Consider the following 18640-nt stretch of genomic DNA (forward strand, 5'->3'; position numbering starts at 1 on the left):
GACATCAAGGTGTCGCTGCCTTCATTTGCAGGAGTTTGCCCCCGAGGACACAAACACACAAGGAGAATCTGGTCAAAGACTTGACCAGAGGTTTGAATATAATAGCTTTTTAAATCCGGGGGGGATTAAGAGAAGAGCTGTACATATGTATAAAAAGACCTCACCGCGTGTGGAGTTAGATTGCTCTAATCCCACATCCCATTTCTCCTCGGTGGAAGTGCAGAAAGCATCTGCATTCATTATGTACCTCCACTCATTTATTCCAATCATTTCAATCTAAATATGTTCAGAAAGCAAAACCAACATGGCCTGTGTTCTCATACCGCCTGAGGCACTACAAGGAGGCAGCTAAGATTGTCCAAGGTTACCTCTCAAGGTGAATTCAAGTCAGTTCACATCAAATACTCATATGTATTTTAACATGAATCTCATTATGTTCTTGTGTGCTGTGGATGACTGTATTCACAGCTTGATTATGTTGTACAGATCTCACTCTTTTAAGCATCTAGAACAAGGCTCTTCCAGCCTGCAGGACAATTTCATGAGTAAAGCATAACCCAGTTGATTCTAACATTCGGTGTCAGGGACGAAGCAGTAAGGCTCAAGGACTCCGGGTGTATAAATCAAAAAACGGTAACTCAACATAACTGACCTAACAAATGACACAAAGGGAGGTTTTATATACACAAAGGCTCGCCTACACAGACACGCAATGGGGGCAGGATTAACCAATTTACTGTATATCACAACATTAACCTTAATACAAACAGAGATTGAAATCAAGACTCTATTTACAACCAGTCCAACTGTCGAACCAAGAAAAACAACATAACATTAATTCCCAAAATAATCAAATTTAACTGGATCCCAAAAAGCAGACTCCCCTCTGGCACACCCAGTTGGCCTCTCCCTCTTCATGCCTGCCATAATATAAGAGGCCATCTTTACTGGCGCCGCTTCTTTTGGCCAGGGGAGGAACTCGGTGTTGACATGTGGTTTGGCCTCCACACCCACCTACAAATAATATAATATAGAACAATTCTTTTGCTTTTTCTCCAGTGTTAAATAAGTCAAAATAGGAGTAAGTGGCTCCAAAATAGGAATATAAAAGTTCCTTTTTAAAAAACTTCACATTTAACAAACAAGCTGCACTCATCTATGCAACTTCTAAACATAAATACATTTGCAACAGCACTCTGATTTACCAGTGTGCACCTGACACCAAAACGCTCCCCCTTTCTAAACAGAAAGGTTGACTTGAAGCACAGACAGTTTTAAGAGTTGGGCAGTTGATTCTTTTTGAGTGGAGTTTATTATGTCAGTTTCCTGTCTCGTCTGCAAGGAGAAAGTGAAATACAATCTCAAGTGGCATCGCTCTACTAAACACGTAGAGTATGGAGAAAGAGAAGAAAGAAAGATGAGTTGCTCACATTCAGAGCGTACATATTTGAAATATATACCTGAGTTTATCCTTCATTCCTGAAATTCCAATCCATTATTCCACTGTACATATCTGTATCTTAGGAGTGTAGCTTGCCTTTATCAGATAGAGGATAGTGAAGCGGCAGACAGGAAACAAGAGGAGAGAGAGAGGGCTACGACACGCAACAAAGGTCACTGGCTGGAATCGAACCAGAGACGTGGCAGCTATGTGGCTTGTGCAGTAACCGTTCAAGCCACCACTCTGCTCCCCTTCTCTGTTCTATAATTAATGCAGTCTTTGACCCTTCGGGCTGAGATAGAGACAAAGTGATTATACACAAGATGGATGACACTTCATAGAGTCTATTTGTCTTGTGCTGTGCAGCTCCCAGGTGTGAATGCATATAAATGTGAAAACAGAAAAAAGCTCAGTCAACCGTCCCTGGATAAATGAAGGTTACCCAAAAATAACTCTAAATGCTCATCAGCATAAATAAGTTACCTAATGAGACTGGTTTAGGCATTCAGCAGCAGTCTATCCGTCTCCACTTCATAAAACTGGTCTTCTTCCATTTCCTCCCGCCACCCATCTCCCACCGCTAACGGGCTCAGCCTCGGTTGCCAGGACCCTGGCACCTCCACAACAAAAGATAAGCTTTTAATTAAATGGCATTAATGAGAGACATTTAACGAGATGGAAGGCGATTCTGACTCTAATTGGTTTTCCGTCCAGACGTATCTCAGGCACCGGACAGCTGGGGAATTGAGCGTGTGTCTGTTTGTGAGAGCGAGGATGTTTTTTTGTTTTTTTTTCGCGTCTGAAAGATCCAGGTCTCGGCAATCTTTTTTAACCGTCTCTGATTAACAACGTTTAATTCGCGGTTGAGGAAACAGTGAAGCGGTTTCCTTCGTGTATTTTCAGCTGATTAAAATGATCGCTGTTTCCCGTCCTAATACAAAAAATACGATTCAACAAAGGGCATACGGAACAGAAACTGAATAGATGGTGTGTGGACGTTTGATTAGAAATAGTGGAGTAGGAGATGTGAAGAGCTGGATAAGAAAAGACAGGTTAAATGAAAGGTGGAGGGAGAACTTCTTCTTTTTACCACACTGACCTCCATTATTTCACATTGTTTCATTTCAATGCTTAAGGGCTATTTGATGTCATTTCTCCTGCAATGGAAGGTATCTGCGGATGCTTCCAATATATTAATATTTAAAGTCTTGAAAGGTATTGAAATGTGTTTAAATCAAGCATTGAAGAAGTGTCTGCTGGTTAATTTTCCATTGTACTTGTTCCAGAAGGGAAACCTCTGGGCCTTCATGGTATTCACTGAAAGCCTAAGAGAGAATTTTTGTACTCCTAATGAATATTTTTACATTTTTAAATTTTTCTTCCAATGGCATCTGGTTGAATTAGTGGCTCCCTCCTGCCAGAGCCTTTTAGTAGCTGTAACCAATGCCTGTGTAATGTCAGTAGGCAAGTCAATGTGGGCATGGATTTGAATTGACTGTTGTCTTAGCCAATCATTATTTTGTTGAGTTGTGGGCGGGACATCCTCTGGGCATTTCATGTATACTTTGCATTCTGGCAGAGAGATATTAAATCTACATTGAAATTCAAGTATGTCTGAGCTCAAAAAAAGACAAAAACGTTGGATTGGATCCATCTTTAGTTGTTAAACAGTAACTAATGATTATTCTAGATAAATTTTAATTCCAGCTAAACAAATATATGAAATAAGTCGATGTGATTTGCTTGTTTCATTTATTTTCACACGATAACATAGGCCTAGTCCTTGACATGTCATATTTAAATGTAGTGATGTAGTGATAGCCAGCTTTGTGTGACTGGTTTTCCAGAAATACTTTTGTGTTTTAAATTCAGGTGTCATTATGAAGGTCATAAAAAGCTTTTCATCTGACTTCAGAGACCTGCAGATATCATATTATGTTATGCATCTTGTATTTTTCCTCTAGACAGTGTTCAGATACAGCTGACTCTTTAATCTTTGCTTGTCATCTTGGCATATTTGCCGTTTTTTCTCTCTACTGTTGTTTGTTTTGAGATAAGGCGTCCGCCTATTTTACATCTTACTTCTACCAGTAAGTCATTTTTTCCTCCTCTTTCCATGTTTTTCTTTCATTATATTTTATCTGCATGTTCACATCACATCCATTCAAATAAATAAAGAAGAAATGAAAGAGAGGAGGAGGAGGAGGAGAGGCAGGGAGATGAGATGAGTGACCAGCAGACAGCTCCTGTGCCCCTCCTCCCTTCTCCCCCCTCTGGGCAGACTAGCCCAGAGAGGAGCACAGACCCCCTGCAGCTCCCACGTGTAGTCTCTGCAGCCCAGACCTCCTCACACTCCTCATCCTCACTCCTCCTGTCAGACCCAGTGACCCGAATCAGCCAGATCTCCCCAAAACTCCCTTCACTCTACTTCTGCCCCCCTGCTGTGTTTGTAAGGGCATCACCCCCCCCCACTCATCCCAGCCTGCACCAAACCCCAGACAAGGACAAAAAGTCAGAAAGTCAAAATATGTGCACAATCCAAAGGCATAGTCATTCAAATTCTAACATGTTTGATGGGAAAATAAGGGCAAACAGTTTATTTTAAAGACACTGCACACTGAAACGACTCACAGCTTGATATTGATGCATACTGTCAGTTGGGAATAAGTAAAATAAATGGTAGCTGGTAGTACAACAGCTCAACAAAAGCTTAATATATATTATGACTAAATGTAGCTAAATAGAAAAATAAACTAGTAGATCTTTGGAAAGGCATTTTATTGCACACCTTGCACCATAAACTGCATTTAGCAGTAAAGTAATTTCTAAGTAAACCAATTGTGATTTGTGTGAACACTTTCATCTGCTCCTGTTGAAAAAGGCCTCTTTATTACATTATTGGCTCTTTATGAAATACTGTCTCATCTGTAAAAGATTAGGCGGTGTCTGAGGTGTGTGTCATAGAGGAAATAGCCCCAGCCGTTGGTGTGATTAAAGCTGACTGGATGAGTGCTGGATAAACGCACGCAGCTCGATTCAAGATGATAAATAACACCAATAGTACAACCCAAGTTAGTAATGTCTATGGGAAATCATCAGGAAACATAAAAAAAGTAGCAACTACATTGGAAAATCTCAAATGTATGTCAAAAAATAACTATGTAGACATTATACAATATGGACAAGATAGGTGTGTATGTGTGTTTGTATGGTAACTGCCACTACTGTGCACATTGCACAATATGAACATTTGTACATTAATATATATAGTATAAAAGTATGGAATCTGGGATCACCTTTACTCAGCCCCAAAGTACTTTTTGTGTCTGTGCTGACAGAGTACAGTGGTTCTTACTTTAATAAATTATAACCAATATACATACATTTCAAGCTAGTGATTTACTAAATCAGGTTTCAGTAAGAAACACCTAAAGAAATAATGTGTTTTACAATAAGTGATATTATTTATTACTAATTAGAATTAGCCATATTCATACAGTTTAACTGACATTATTTGGTAATTTAGCATTTAGTGTTATTGGCATAATGTTTTTTATGTTGAGGTACTGAATGTTATTATATGTATATAATTAATTTTTGGTGAAATGTAAGGTGTCAGGCCAGATATGTTTACCATATCCCTTATTAATGAGTCACATACTGTATTAGCAAGCTAACAGCTAGCTTACAAACTAGTTCCACCTGTCAACAACTCATCTTTACCTAAGAACTAATGTGTGTGGTGCAGCTGGTATTGATGTGGAGAAATGCACCTAGTTAACACTTCCGTTATAACTAGCTTACATCTATAACTTACGAACAGCTGGTGCAACCGGCTCCAGATCAGATGTGTGGAGGGATGTACGGGCAAAATCAGGTCGTGAGGGCAGGAGTATGAAGTGAAAGACGGGGACAGAAAGGGTCAAGCGGGTGTGAATACTCATTGTGAGGTTATGTCTGTTTACAGGCCCAGTGGGACTGCTGGTAATACTCCAGTAAGATGTCACCAGGCACCAAAAGAGCCACAATAGACTGAATTAAGTGGACATCAACCTTAGGTGGTGGCTGTGTCTAATTTAATATACTGGCCACAATAACAGGCTTGGTCGGGGGAAGAAGTCAGAGACGCCCACCCCGCCTATTGTTTTACTTTTCATATGGTTTGCAGTACTTGACCACTTCAATGAGTTTTCCACTGCACTGCAAGCATTGAATTATGCATTCTTTATGATTTTGATTAAAGAAACCTATTTTCTTCTCTAGCGTTGCTCAGTTCCACCCTGAGCAGTTTGTGACAGACATAAAGGCACACTTAGCAAAAACCTTTTCTTCTCTCCTGAGCTGCTCAATGCCCACCTGTCTGCTGCTTTGTTGTTTATATCTGTATGTATGTGAGCTTTCCTGAAGGGCTTAGTCACCAGACTGTGGCTTCAAGGATGAACACAGCAAGTTAGTGTGTGTGTGTTACTTGCTAAAGGGAAAGTGTGATCGCGACAGCATGTGAATGTAAAATGGCCCTGTATTTTGTCAGTACAGATGGCGTCCCACATTCTCATGACTGTTCATCTGCTTGATGTTAATTAAAATCTAACATGAAGAAAATAGAACTCTAAACCTGTTTTAAACAAGGAAAATGACAATGGTAACATCAGTGTGTTGGAAAAATATGCTTAATTTTCAGGAAAGAAAGGAAATGAGATGCAGACTAAAGTGACTAAAGCTCTTGTTCAGAAACTTTTTGGCAAGAGATCCCTTAAACAAAACATTTGGGAGCTGTAAGCAGTTCAGTAAAAGAGGGATTTTTTCTTTTTCAGATTGTTTTGTTTGAATGACTTTTTGGCCTGAAGAGATAAAATTATCCAGTATTTAAGAGGAAAAAAAGACCAAAGAAGATGAATCCAAAAAAATAAACATGTAGCCAATTTTAGTTTCTTCTTGTTTCCTTCCCAAGTAATAATCCTGCCGCCTCTTTTTTTTTTTTTTTATCAGTATCAATGTTGGTGTTTTTCATTAACACGGAATGTTAGCGTCCAAAAATCTAATATCTGTTGTGCTATACTCGCAACTCTTTAGGAGGGTCCCAAACAGCGGGTAGGGGAACTGTTTCTCTACAGATTGGCATTCCTCTCAGGACCCACTGAAGATTTAGCAATTTGTAGCCATACCAGTGATGGTACTAATAATTTAGTTTGTCCAGAGGGTGGAAAATGAAGGTTACCAGACCTATTTCTTTGCAGACATTTAGACTTGCAGTAACAGGAAAAGGGAGACGGTCCTCCCAAGAAAAACAAGAGCATTAGTCATTTCAGCGAATGCCCCAAAAAATGCTCAGCCTGACTGTTGTCCGCCGGGAGTAAAGGAGGGAACTGTGTGAAGTCTACAGATTGAGGAGGACTGGGTGAATGGATGGGTCAAGAAAACATCAGACCCTATCAGACCTTGACATAGGATACTGCAGTTTGTTTCCTGTTTCTTACCAATAGTCAACCGCAATGCTGTTATTACTGAAACCATGATGATAAAGGTCACCTAACCTTAACAAAATAGTATTGTTATCCCAAACCATAATGTTTCATAAAAGTTTTTTTTTGTGCCTAAACCTAATCAAACCTTAACCATAACTTTGTTGGATCATTAAGAGGTTTAACTTTTGAAAAGGCAATATCATAATTGTGCTAATGTCGTCAGATCAGAAAACATCATCTGGTGGGCGTGGTCCAAAGACGTATGTTGTGGTTTAATTTGGAGGACATGTTGGGAAAAGCACAGGTGTAACAAATAATATTAAAGGATAGATTCACAATTTTTCAATTGTGTCTTAAAACAACAGTCAGGTGTCCACATGAACAGTGAAAGAGGTTTTCCTCGCAGTTATCATTCCTCCTGTTCATACTGACTATTAAAAGATCTCCTTCAAATGTGCTTTCAGTGTAAGTGATGGAGGCCAAAATCCACAGTGTGTTCACACAGTCCTTTTGTGCAAAAATGCATTTAAAACTTGATCTTAAGTTTATATGAGGCTTCAGCAGTCTGAGTTAGTCATATCGAGTTGATATCTGCCATATTTACAGTCTTTTTAGCATCAAATTCCCTCTTTGTGTTTCCTTTATGAAGGGATCTTCTAATGGTCAGTATGAACAGGAGGAATGATTACAGCAAGAAAAACATGTTGCAGTGTTCAATTTGGCTCCTGACTGTTGTTTTAAGACAGACTTGAAAAATTGTGAACCCGTCCTTTAACGAAGTCTCAGTTCCATTAAATGTCATAGTCAGGGTCCTGTGCTAGAACATCTAAATGGAATCCAGTAATTTTAAATGTTATAAGTAACACCTGTGCTTTTCCTGCAAATACATGTCAAAATGTCGGCTGTTAAAAATGCCTATTAATAACGAGCAACCTAACTGAGGTTATCATCTGTAGGGCAACAACTTTTTACACAAATATGATTACCTATACATTTACGTTTGACATTTTGCATATTGTAGTACAGAGCCTGACTGATGCACTGCCATGGCTGATGTAAATGTACGATTGTAGCTTATTACATATAGTGTATATATAGTAGCAGTCAAAAGTTTGGACACACTTTCCCATCCCCTTGAATGAGAAAGTGTGTCCAAACTTTTGACTGCTACTATATGTAGCAGTTATAAAGTTATGTTTAAGGTAATTTAGAGACAGTAACACCATTTACACAAGTTTACACTTTGATAACCAAATTTAACAGATGATTTTATGTAAACTTTACGTGTACGTGTTATATATCAAGATATCCCTCACCTTGGCTCTACTGTAGTTCCTATAAACAGTAACAGCTAACGATTTTCAGGTTAAAAGTGAGAAACAGCCATTTTTACCAATGATGTGTCATGATTGACATTCACAGTATGCTCTGCTCCATGATGGTCTATGTCATGAACCATTTCTATCATATCCAGGTATCGGTGGTAACCTGGTGGCCATTCAGTCCAGCAGGATCTCCACTCACCTGCATTTCCACTGTGCTCCTGGGGAGGTTCCAGATGAAGCTAAGGGCTGCTACTACCCCTGCCGCACATTCTTTGGTACAGGTCAGTACTGTATGAGTAAATCTACAAGCTGTTAATAGAATCTCACATTGTCCAACTCCAGTATTATATGTATGAAGAACTTAAACTCAGTGTTTTAGCTTTTATAAATACTATGCTGGTTGCTCATGAGAAGACATTTTAATTGGCTTTCGCACAAGTGCACGTGTTTAAAACACTGTAAGCTTGGAAATTATGTTCTGTGGAAATGCTGTCAGGATTACAACCAGGATTTAAACCTTGTAAAGTGTTCACAGTTTGACTCAGATCTGTTCCTGGTGAGCTGCAGTACCTCTGGTCCTCTGTCCTACTAGGCAGTTAATTGCCATCTCCTAGTGTCCCAGATGTGAATTAATTCCTTGTTAGAAGTCTAGAATGAAAACCAGCAGGACTCTGAATCCCGGGGACAGCAGGTGGGCTGATTCAACCGGCACAATTTGCCGCAAAACTGTGTAATCATGTATTTTAGAAAGGCTACTTGTACAGTTTTAGACAGTTTTGTTTTCTCCTGTAAAGAAACGCTTCCCTGACGTTCACCTTTAACACATCTCACATCCTTTTTGCTCTTTTTTTCTCTCAGGGGCCAATCACCGATCTGCTCAGGTGCTCCTCCTTTTGGTGATCCCTGGTCACTTGATCTTCCTCTACACCATTCACCTGATGAAGAGCGGACACACCACCCTGACACCCATCTTCACGTCTGTCTACCTGGCTGCTGCTCTGCTGCAGGTAAGCACATGATGATAACTTTTCTAAACAACAAAAAAAGGTTTAAATTGTTTAAAGCTGCGATCAAATGTGAAAGGAGTCGGTGGTAACGACAAATCCACAGAGAATTTTCACCAGGCTGCAGTTTCCTTCAGCCAAACAGTGCTTTTTAGTCTCTTAGCTGTTTGGGTTTTCCAGCCTGCATATTCCGCCCTCATCAGCCTTGTTTCCAGCAGCAGCAGGCAGCTGTTTCTAGCAAAAAAAAGGCTCTGACAAGTCCACTGTATGCTACCTGCCCAGCACCAAACAGTATACTAGTGAATACTGGGCTTTTGGTAGGTGGATGGAAAAATGAATGTAATTGAATGCTAATGCTGCTATGTGTCTGCTGGATGTGTGAACAGACAATTGTTTGCTAGCACATTTGCCATATCAATTTCACAAGGTGGTGATATGTCAACTTTGTGTTTTCAGTTTGGTTTGAAAACACACAATTGCAAAACAGATCTTCAGTCTTTTTCCATTGCATTTCATTGCATTTTGTTTTGATCAACACACCAACTTTTCCACCTCCAGCCAATTTATACACAAATTGAAAATGTGCAGAAAAACAGGTGGATGGAAATGCATTTACTGATGACTTTCAGGTAGCCTTCTACATACCAGATTGTCATTATCAAGTAGAATAATTTCACATTATAAATGGGACCGTTCAGTAACTACGGCTTTCAAGCTCGCTAAAAGCTTAAATTACATTCCAGAGCTAAAACAGAAGAGAAGATAGGAGTATGTTTTTGTGCAAATGTGTTCACTTGCTTTGAGTCCCTCCACATAATCTGTGACTGCAATACAAGTTTACACTGCGAACTCCAGCAAAAAGCTCAATTTTGCATTTGCACAAGCTCATCTTACCTGAACTGTTTCCATTATTATTCAGAAGCAAACATGATTTTCTTGTTTCTTGTCAGCGAGAATATGAATAGGTTTCTATGAAAGGTGAGTCTGTGGACGTGTGTTTCACTCTTAACACTTGTAGTGAAGGAGGAGAAGCAGGTGTGTGTATCCTGTGAATTCCTCGAGCGTTGTGGTTTCAGGCAATGCCTGAAGGAATTTGACTTCTGTACGTTTTTGTTTTGGCAGTAGTTAAGATAATTATGAAGGAACACCTTGAATTCTGAATGACTGCTTTTACTTTTCAGGCACACCATGATAAGTCTTAATGTCTGGAATTTTAAGAATTTAGTTGCCGTGTTTGTGTGTATGCATCGGACGCTTGCTTTGCTCGAAGGCTTTTTAAGGCTCCCCTAAATCTTTAATGCAGACATGGTACATTAGGATGTAATCCTGGCCACTGAGGAGTTGGAGACTTTCCAAATCAATTAAGTCTGTAGCCAGTAGAGCCGCTTTAACGGTGCTTCTGTCGCAGATAGAACATCAAATGGCAGACACAGGCTCTTGGGGTTACGATGTTGGTAAGAGGAGTGCATCGAGCCTCTTTCACGTTTTAATATTTACAACCACTGAAGAGAGAATGCTGATCAATTTATTGATCGGACTCAAGAACCTTAAAGATCCCCTCCAGACGTCTTTTAAGAAGTATGTCAAAAACTATAATAAATAAATGGTGTCTGATATAGTTTTTCCACAAAAAATTATCTTGTTACAATCCTTAAGATCTCATCTCCTCCTTCTCCCTCATTAAAAAATCCAGAATCTATGAACATGCAAATATATTTCATTTCAAAAGTTTAACTGCTAAAAAAGAAGATGTCTCCTTCTTCACTGTAAAGTTCATTCTCAATGTTTGTGCACTGGAGGCTTCAAGTTTCCACATCCCACTTATGCAAGTTGAATATTGGACCAGAATTGGCTACCAAACTATTTATGATTTCACAAATCATGCTCATAGGCCCGCCCCTTAAAATTGGATTTTAATTGAGGAGGGAGAAACTTTCCGCTCTCAGCAGACGAATGTGAAAACAAACTCTACACATCCATCATTCTGCACAGTGAAGCTCAAACATTCAACTGAAGGAACAACATATTTTTGATTGGAGGCGGACTTTAAACACCACTTTGCTTTTTGATATTTAAATGTTTCAACAGGGTTTACAAAGTGGGTCAGACCAAAAGGCAGACATGCCACTGCTTGTCAGAATAATTCATGAACTTCATTGTTGTTATTGTTGATCAGTCTCTGAGACAACTGGGGGAAATTGCCTGAATTCTGCTTTGAGTAATGGTTCGCACAGCTTCACAAGAGCAAGGTTATTATGAAACACTTGTTTATTGAAGCATACCACAGAAATTACTCAGAGAATTGGTGCTTCATCTACTTCGTAATCAGTTCATTACTGTAGACACAGACAGAAAAGCAGACACTAATTATTAGGCTGAATGATGCACATAATATGCAATGTTCAATACTAATTGTAGGTTTAGATTTTGTCATAGTACTATATTAACTCTGAGGCTCATTTAAAAATATGCAACACGGGGTCACAGTGAACTGAAAGTTTGCGGTGGAGATTGCTCTGCTAGGTGTGTGTTACTGAAAAGGAGAATATAACTGGGCCTTTTTTTCCCTTAATGATGTTCTCACTCTGAACAATCTCTACTGGTGTCAGAAACTTGTAGGAGAAAACACAAGCAGCCAATCTCAGCTATTGTGGCCCCCAAGTGGTATCTCTGTATCAAAACATTAATAGAAACTGCTCAAACCAATGCTGTAATCCACTATTTTAATGTCCATACATATGCCCAGTATGTTCCAAACACTCATATTTCCCCCAATGTACCGATTAAAAACACACATGATCCTGCACACCTACATTTCAGCAGTGTGTGCTGCTTATTTGTCTGTGGATCACTTTCACTCTGTCAACTGGTTAACTAAAGAGCTGCAGGCTCTTGCTGCAGTTTGGGTAGACCTCAGCGTTTCAGCACCAATCAAGGTAAGCTTTTCTATGTGAAAGGGAAGACTGACTAGAATTCAGGGGTGTCCTAGACAATCTATCACTGGGGAGGGAATGAACAAAATTGCACAGCTATTTCACTCAGTAGTTAAGGGCCCGGGCCTGAGCGCAAGGCTCTTATTGATGTCTTTATCTCCCTGAAAACAAATGTGTGGGTGTTTGAGGATCATGAGCAGGGTATAATTGTGTAGCGGCGGCACCTACAGCAAGTCTCTCAACCTATACTTCAACCCAGGCACTAATGATGGTAATAAAAAATCCTGCCACTCTCATCAACCCGCCTGACAGTAAATGAACACATAAGCTCCACTTTTTGAGGGTGTTAGATGAGGGCGTGGAACGGTTTGCCTCTATAGTAATTTATAATTCCTGATTTCATGAGTAACATTTATTTAAATGTCTTTTCTATCCATAATTGGGATAAATTCTTTTGACACTGGGTAATAGAGAAATCAAAGCAGCTCAGTTAAGACTCTTGAATGTGGTAGACGGCAGCATTAGTTACCAATATCAGTAGCGTCAGTCAGTGCCCTTAAAAGACCCTGGTGTGTTCACTGAGTTCACTAAACCCATGCAGATTTGGTTCATTGAGTGTCCTGGACTGAAGAAATAAATGTTCAATTCACATATGAGAGTTAAAATATCCAATTACGTGAAACTGGGATTCATTATATCTGTATATATATATAGTTCTTATATTTTCTTTCTGTGCCCGACATGGAGCGAGACATAATTTGGCAAAAATGTCAGTAACATGGTGGAATTTGATAATGTCCTTCAGTTAAAGTAAAAAGTACTGTAACTGTCTACTTCTTTAATAGCAGTGATAAGCGGAAATTGCACATGCTGCGGTTTGATAATGTTCTATTTAAAGTGAAAGCCATAGAAAATTAGGGGCGAAATTGAAACATTTCTGCAGAATAGCTCCAGTCATTGTGATATCTCCACCAGCCTCACGATACAGTCACTGAGCAGAAAAGAAGAATGTAGTTAAATTGACCAGAATTCTGCATATTTTGGCACATGGCGGTGGATGGTTTTACGCAAATCCGTAGTGAATAAAAATACTGAACAAGAGTAGGAACATAACTTGCACAATACACAAAGCAACATGATTTAAAAATACCATGAATGTCCCAAAGCACATTCTGAAAAATGAGGGTGGGGAAAAATAAAATAAGGCAAGCATGGTGCAAGAAGCTGTGGAGGTGACAAAGAAAACTCAGGATGACAGAAAAGGTAGTTTGACAGTTAGGGAGTCAAAAAACTCAACTCTGAAAAGGTTACTCAAAGTGCAATAGTGATAAATATGCATGACTATGCGAATCTAGCGTTTATGGCAATCATGATACTGTAACGTTACGCAAGGCTAAAAATGATGGGATCAATACTTGGTCAGATACAAACCCCAATGGTAACTATAAAGGAACTTTAACAAAGGGTGAACACCTCTGAAGCTCTGAAGCCCAAATCTCATTATTTCAGGTAAGTCTGGGTATCAGATGTTATCAGTGTTATCTTGACAGATCAGGAATCCAGCACATCTAAGCTGTGAGAAAGTAGCTTGATCTCTTATCTGTCAGCTGAGCTTTTGGCCCTCAAACGGCTCAGCTATGCTCAGGAGTAAGGCCCACACAATTTAACAAGGCTTTCTTAAGGTTAGACAAAAATATCCTAACTATCTTTTAAGATAATATTCTCCGTCATAAAAGATCTGAACATGCCACTTGACAGAGGAGTATATTCCCCATTTTCCATTTTCTAATATCAAGATATCAAGTATTGCCATGTCAAAAGTAGATAAATTCACAGATGGAAACTCAGTCAATATTTTTTTGTTGGAGCACTGTGTTTATTACCAGCTGCTTTGCTAGTTTGAAAGACTGATTGCAGTGAACGGAGAGGTTGACCAGAGGCAATACATATGGCAAGACAAATTTGTGCAAACCATCTTTTTTTAAAGCTGCTCAGTGGCCAACAGACTGTGGCTGTGTTGAACAACTAGGTGTGAAATCACTGCTGAAAAACAATTTCAGTGGATAAAAAAAAAAGATTTCATTGCGCTTATACTTTTGTTAAACATTTCTCTTGACCTTAACTTGACAGCTACGAGACTTGACTCCCTGAAGACTTGACTTGCAACATGAAGGCAAAAACACTGAGGTCTCAGTCTTTGACCTGATAAATAATAGAATAATAGAATAATGAAAAAGACAGCCAGGCGGTACTTGCATGGCCACACAGCTTGAATATTTAATTACAGGACCTATGAAGTGAAAGGACTTGGTGTCAGCTTAAAAACAGTGCATAATATGACAATTGTACAGACTCCATCCAATGAGAATGAACACAAGATGTGGACAGAAGCTATGGAAAAAATCAGTAAGAGGACCTTCAGCTATAAAACAAAAATGTTTTGTGTCATTTTAGTCAGCAGTCAGAAACTTGACATCTGCATCTTGACTTATGAAGACTTGCGACTTGGACTTTCCCTGAATGACTAGAGATTTGACTTGAGACTTGCTCTGAAAGACTTGACTTGGTCTTATCTCAAACAGCTTCAGACTTGACTTGAACTTGCTAAACCACTCAGGGAAAAGAAATTCTCCTCGTCACCTCCCCCTCCCCTCGGAATTCCATAGAAGGCCATGTGTCAGCACAAGTTGAGACAGTTGAGTAAATTGAGTCCTTTATCAAGTCTGGAAAAATGCCCTGTGACATCATCAGAGAGGTTAAGCTCAAGGCCCTGAATTCGTTTCTGCTGTGTATGACATCCCACTATTGGAGACTTACATGCATGAAATCCTATCAGCGGATTTACCTTCCGTAAAACCTTTTACACCAGACATAAAATAGATCACTCCAGTATATATGCAAGATTGATGGAATGTGTGACACAAACTCCTGCCTCTCCTCTTTTCAAGGAAAACGAGAAGTGAGGAAAATGTAGTTTGCCAAGATGAATGTTTATTTTTTATGATTTAGTTGATCCAGGGGTGACAACAGATGGTGCAGGAGATGAAACACTTATAAAACTCGACAAGGCATATATTGACAGTAAGAGGGATGCTTGAGAAGGAGCTAGCAGCAGAACAGAACTGTTGATGGATAACTAAAGGGCCAAAGCAAGAATTGAGAGTTTAAAATAGCTGTGTCCTCTTGCCTTGTCTCAATGTTCTCTCTGTGAGAGAGGAGAGAATGCTCAGTACGGCTGTATGGTGATGCTGACCTGAACAGGATGTAGCGGTGTGATGTTGAAGTAATTCTGGACCTTAATGCATCCCAAACTCGTTTTGTCAGACAATTCCGTGGCAATGAAGCATGCAGGCACCAGGAAAGAACACCCAAACAGCTCAGGAACGACATCAGAGAATGTATTGTATCGTTTGGCAGCTTTCACTTTGAGACTGAAATGGCTAGAGAGACTCAAAGGGATTTAGTAACAGCCAACTTCATTAACAAGGACACATTACACTGCATGTAAAGTATGACAACCGGATGAAGACGGAAATGTCAGTAGGTACCAGTTGTGACTTCTCAAACCTAAACCGGTAAAGTAGAGGTGTTTATTACACAACAAGGTCTTTTTCTATCACTGTTAAACTCAGGCCTTTCCCACCACTGCTGTAACAACAGTAAAGGTTGACACTATCAGGCTACTCGTTCCACCCATTTGCAGTTTCATTTACAACAGTAAAAAGTCATCCGAGAGTAAAAAGAAGAACTTATTATTACTTGGTTGCATGAATGCCTGATGAAGGTCAGTGAAAGAAATGTCTCTACAATCAATTCAGTGCTGATAGTTTGCAACCTTTTCTCCCACATGATTGCATTTTCCTACGCACCTATCCACCAGGTGTGCATTAAATAACACTTAGTTTGTGCCTAAAAAGAAACCTGCAATTACAAGGAAACTGATGAATGCAATTGAGTTCTCTTAAATCATTTATATGAGCCACTTGAGAATAAATCATTTTAAGTATTTGCACAAGTGATTCTTGCATGAGGCCCATATTACATATTACATATCTTTATAACCACATTTCTTCTCTCTAAAATGCATCAGTTTAAGGTGCAACACTTTATATTATGTATATTCAAGTCAACCCGAAGCATAATTTTATTCAGGTCATACACTAGAATAAGTTATTCTACTGATGTGAAATGGCTTATAACGTTCTCCAGGTCAAGCATTTCTTTAGAAGAGCACAGCTAAATCTGTTTGCCCAGATGATAAATACTTGCAGTGTTCTGAAGTAGCTAATAGAGTGACATTAAGTGATGCATTGTGTATGTTCTTTCAAGCAGGATTTGCAGATTTCTATAAACACAGGATTGAGAGTTGTGTATACTTTAGTGGAGCACAGATGCAGAGGGGGCTTCTAGTGGTAAATCTCAGCAAACAGAAGAGGAACATTGTGTCCCTCATAGAAAACAGCTTAAAACATGGATTGTATTTACGTCAATGCAGGTATATGCCACACTGACAAAAACACATATGTAATATATATGATTTTATTGAGATGGATGGTAAAATGAATGTCACTTATTAAAGTACCAAAATTCTGAAGTTGTAGTATTATGACGTACGGTGTTGTGGCATCTGACAAGCATTCAAACTAATGGAAAGCAGCCTTTCTTGATCTTATTTCATCGTCTCACTGGTAACTGAAGCAACACACCAATGCAGCCCCCTGTGCTTTTTGAAACGCAGTACGACTTTCGGAGTTAACACTTGCTAACAAGTAACCAATTCCAATTCCAAGTCCAATTATTACAGGAATGACAATCAGAGACTCTACCAAATTGCCTTGTAATTCCTCAAGAGTTGTAAGTTGCAAATTTACATTAGCACCTCAAGCAACATGCTCACACCAACACAAACTAAACACAAACAGATAGAACTCTTTTTAGTCATGCTAGCGGCATACTATAAGGATGGTAATATTGCTCTGTCGGTTGTTTAGTCAGTCAATTTGGTGCAGACTGAAATATCTCAACAACTGTTCAGGGGTTGCCTTGAAATTCATGGTCCCCAGAGGATGAATCTTTGTTGATTGCCGACCTTTCCTTTAGTGCCACCAACAAAGTTTTCATTCTTCACATCCAGTGAAACAACATTTTCAAGACATTGATGGTGCAGAGATAGTGTACCCTACTGACTGGTGATCCTCTTTTCCTGTAGTGCCACAGTGAGCTTCACATTTGTGGTTTTGAGTGAATTGTCTCAACAACTATTGCATTGTCATGAGAGTTTGATCCAGCACCTGTAGAAGTTTTTTGGAAGTGCACACCCTACACCCTGTTTGTCTTTGGTATTTTTTGGTACAGCACTCCTTTTTGAAGACTCCCTTCCACACAGAACACTTACCAGTATTGAATATGACATCGCAAAGCAACACTTTTGAATTCACAAAAGAAGACCATGAGAAAATGATCTTTAGTCTCTTTTTGAGGATGCAACTATATCCTCTCACATGGACCAAGATGAAAAGAAGACCTTAAAGAAGCAATACAACCGTGAAACAAGACTTTTCCTACATGTGGTCACATTAAGTGACCATTTACAACAAAAAAGGATCCCCCGTGGCCTCCGAATTCAGATGTCCCCGATTGTTGGCCTGACTAATCCCACATTCTCTGACAAGTGGTGCTCTTTTGACCTTATGGTTTTAGTGATACAAGCACTCTCTGACCGACTAGCACTGATATGTAGCCAGATACAGGAAGGTCAATAAGTACTTCTTGAACAAAGACAAACTTAAAGAACTATTTACAGAATGTGACCAGTTTAAAGAAAAACCTGAATCTGAGATAAAGTCAACAGAAAAGAAAAAGTTTGAGAGAGATGCAGTGGACTATCACAGGGGACGGGTATATTCCTGGAGAAATCCACCTCACCGCAGAGAGAGTACCAGCCAGGATAACCCTGCCAACCTTCATCATGTACCTGTGCCGTCATCCGTGGAGACCGGCTCAGAAACTAACAGTGCAGCTTTCTCTGTATTCTCCCCAGTCAAGTTGGAGGATAGAGAGGATAGATAAAATCTTTGGAGGGGAAAATGTAGGAGACCAACACAGAACGAGACGATAGCCAACCAGAATCAAGAGACCTTGAATGTTGTCAGCTTGTTCAGTAAAGAATTGTCTTCCAGTTGTCAAGAAGCTTTAAGTAAAGGTTTGTCTTTTGTACCTACAACTTATTGTAAAGATTTCAATATCTGTGTTAATTTTCAAATTTTTTTTATGTCTTTAAGTGTTAAAGATTTTTTTTTTTCCAATAGGCCTAATATAGAATCACCTACAGACTCAGCTAGTAGCTGTACACACTTGTGTCTTCTTCACAGTGGCTCTTTAACAGATAAAATATCTACATTTGTTGACTGTTTTCCAAAACTTCATGTCATTTCTTTGCCCCCATATGTAAAAGATACCATTGATATGATAA

The 18640-nt window shown here is 39.3% G+C and overlaps 1 protein-coding gene across 4 annotated transcripts in view; it reads left to right on the plus strand.

Annotated features, from left to right (window-relative positions):
* slc41a2b (solute carrier family 41 member 2b) overlaps window positions 1–18640 on the plus strand; it is a 42848-nt gene that overhangs the window by 15789 nt on the left and 8419 nt on the right. For all 4 annotated transcript variants that reach the window (XM_067581257.1, XM_067581259.1, XM_067581260.1 and 1 more), the window contains exons 9-10: window positions 8381–8512; window positions 9090–9238. In XM_067581257.1, coding sequence (XP_067437358.1) covers window positions 8381–8512; window positions 9090–9238 — 281 coding nt within the window. The remainder of the gene's footprint in view (window positions 1–8380; window positions 8513–9089; window positions 9239–18640) is intronic.

This window comes from Thunnus thynnus, chromosome 23 (assembly GCF_963924715.1).
Source record: "Thunnus thynnus chromosome 23, fThuThy2.1, whole genome shotgun sequence".
Taxonomy (NCBI): domain Eukaryota; kingdom Metazoa; phylum Chordata; class Actinopteri; order Scombriformes; family Scombridae; genus Thunnus; species Thunnus thynnus.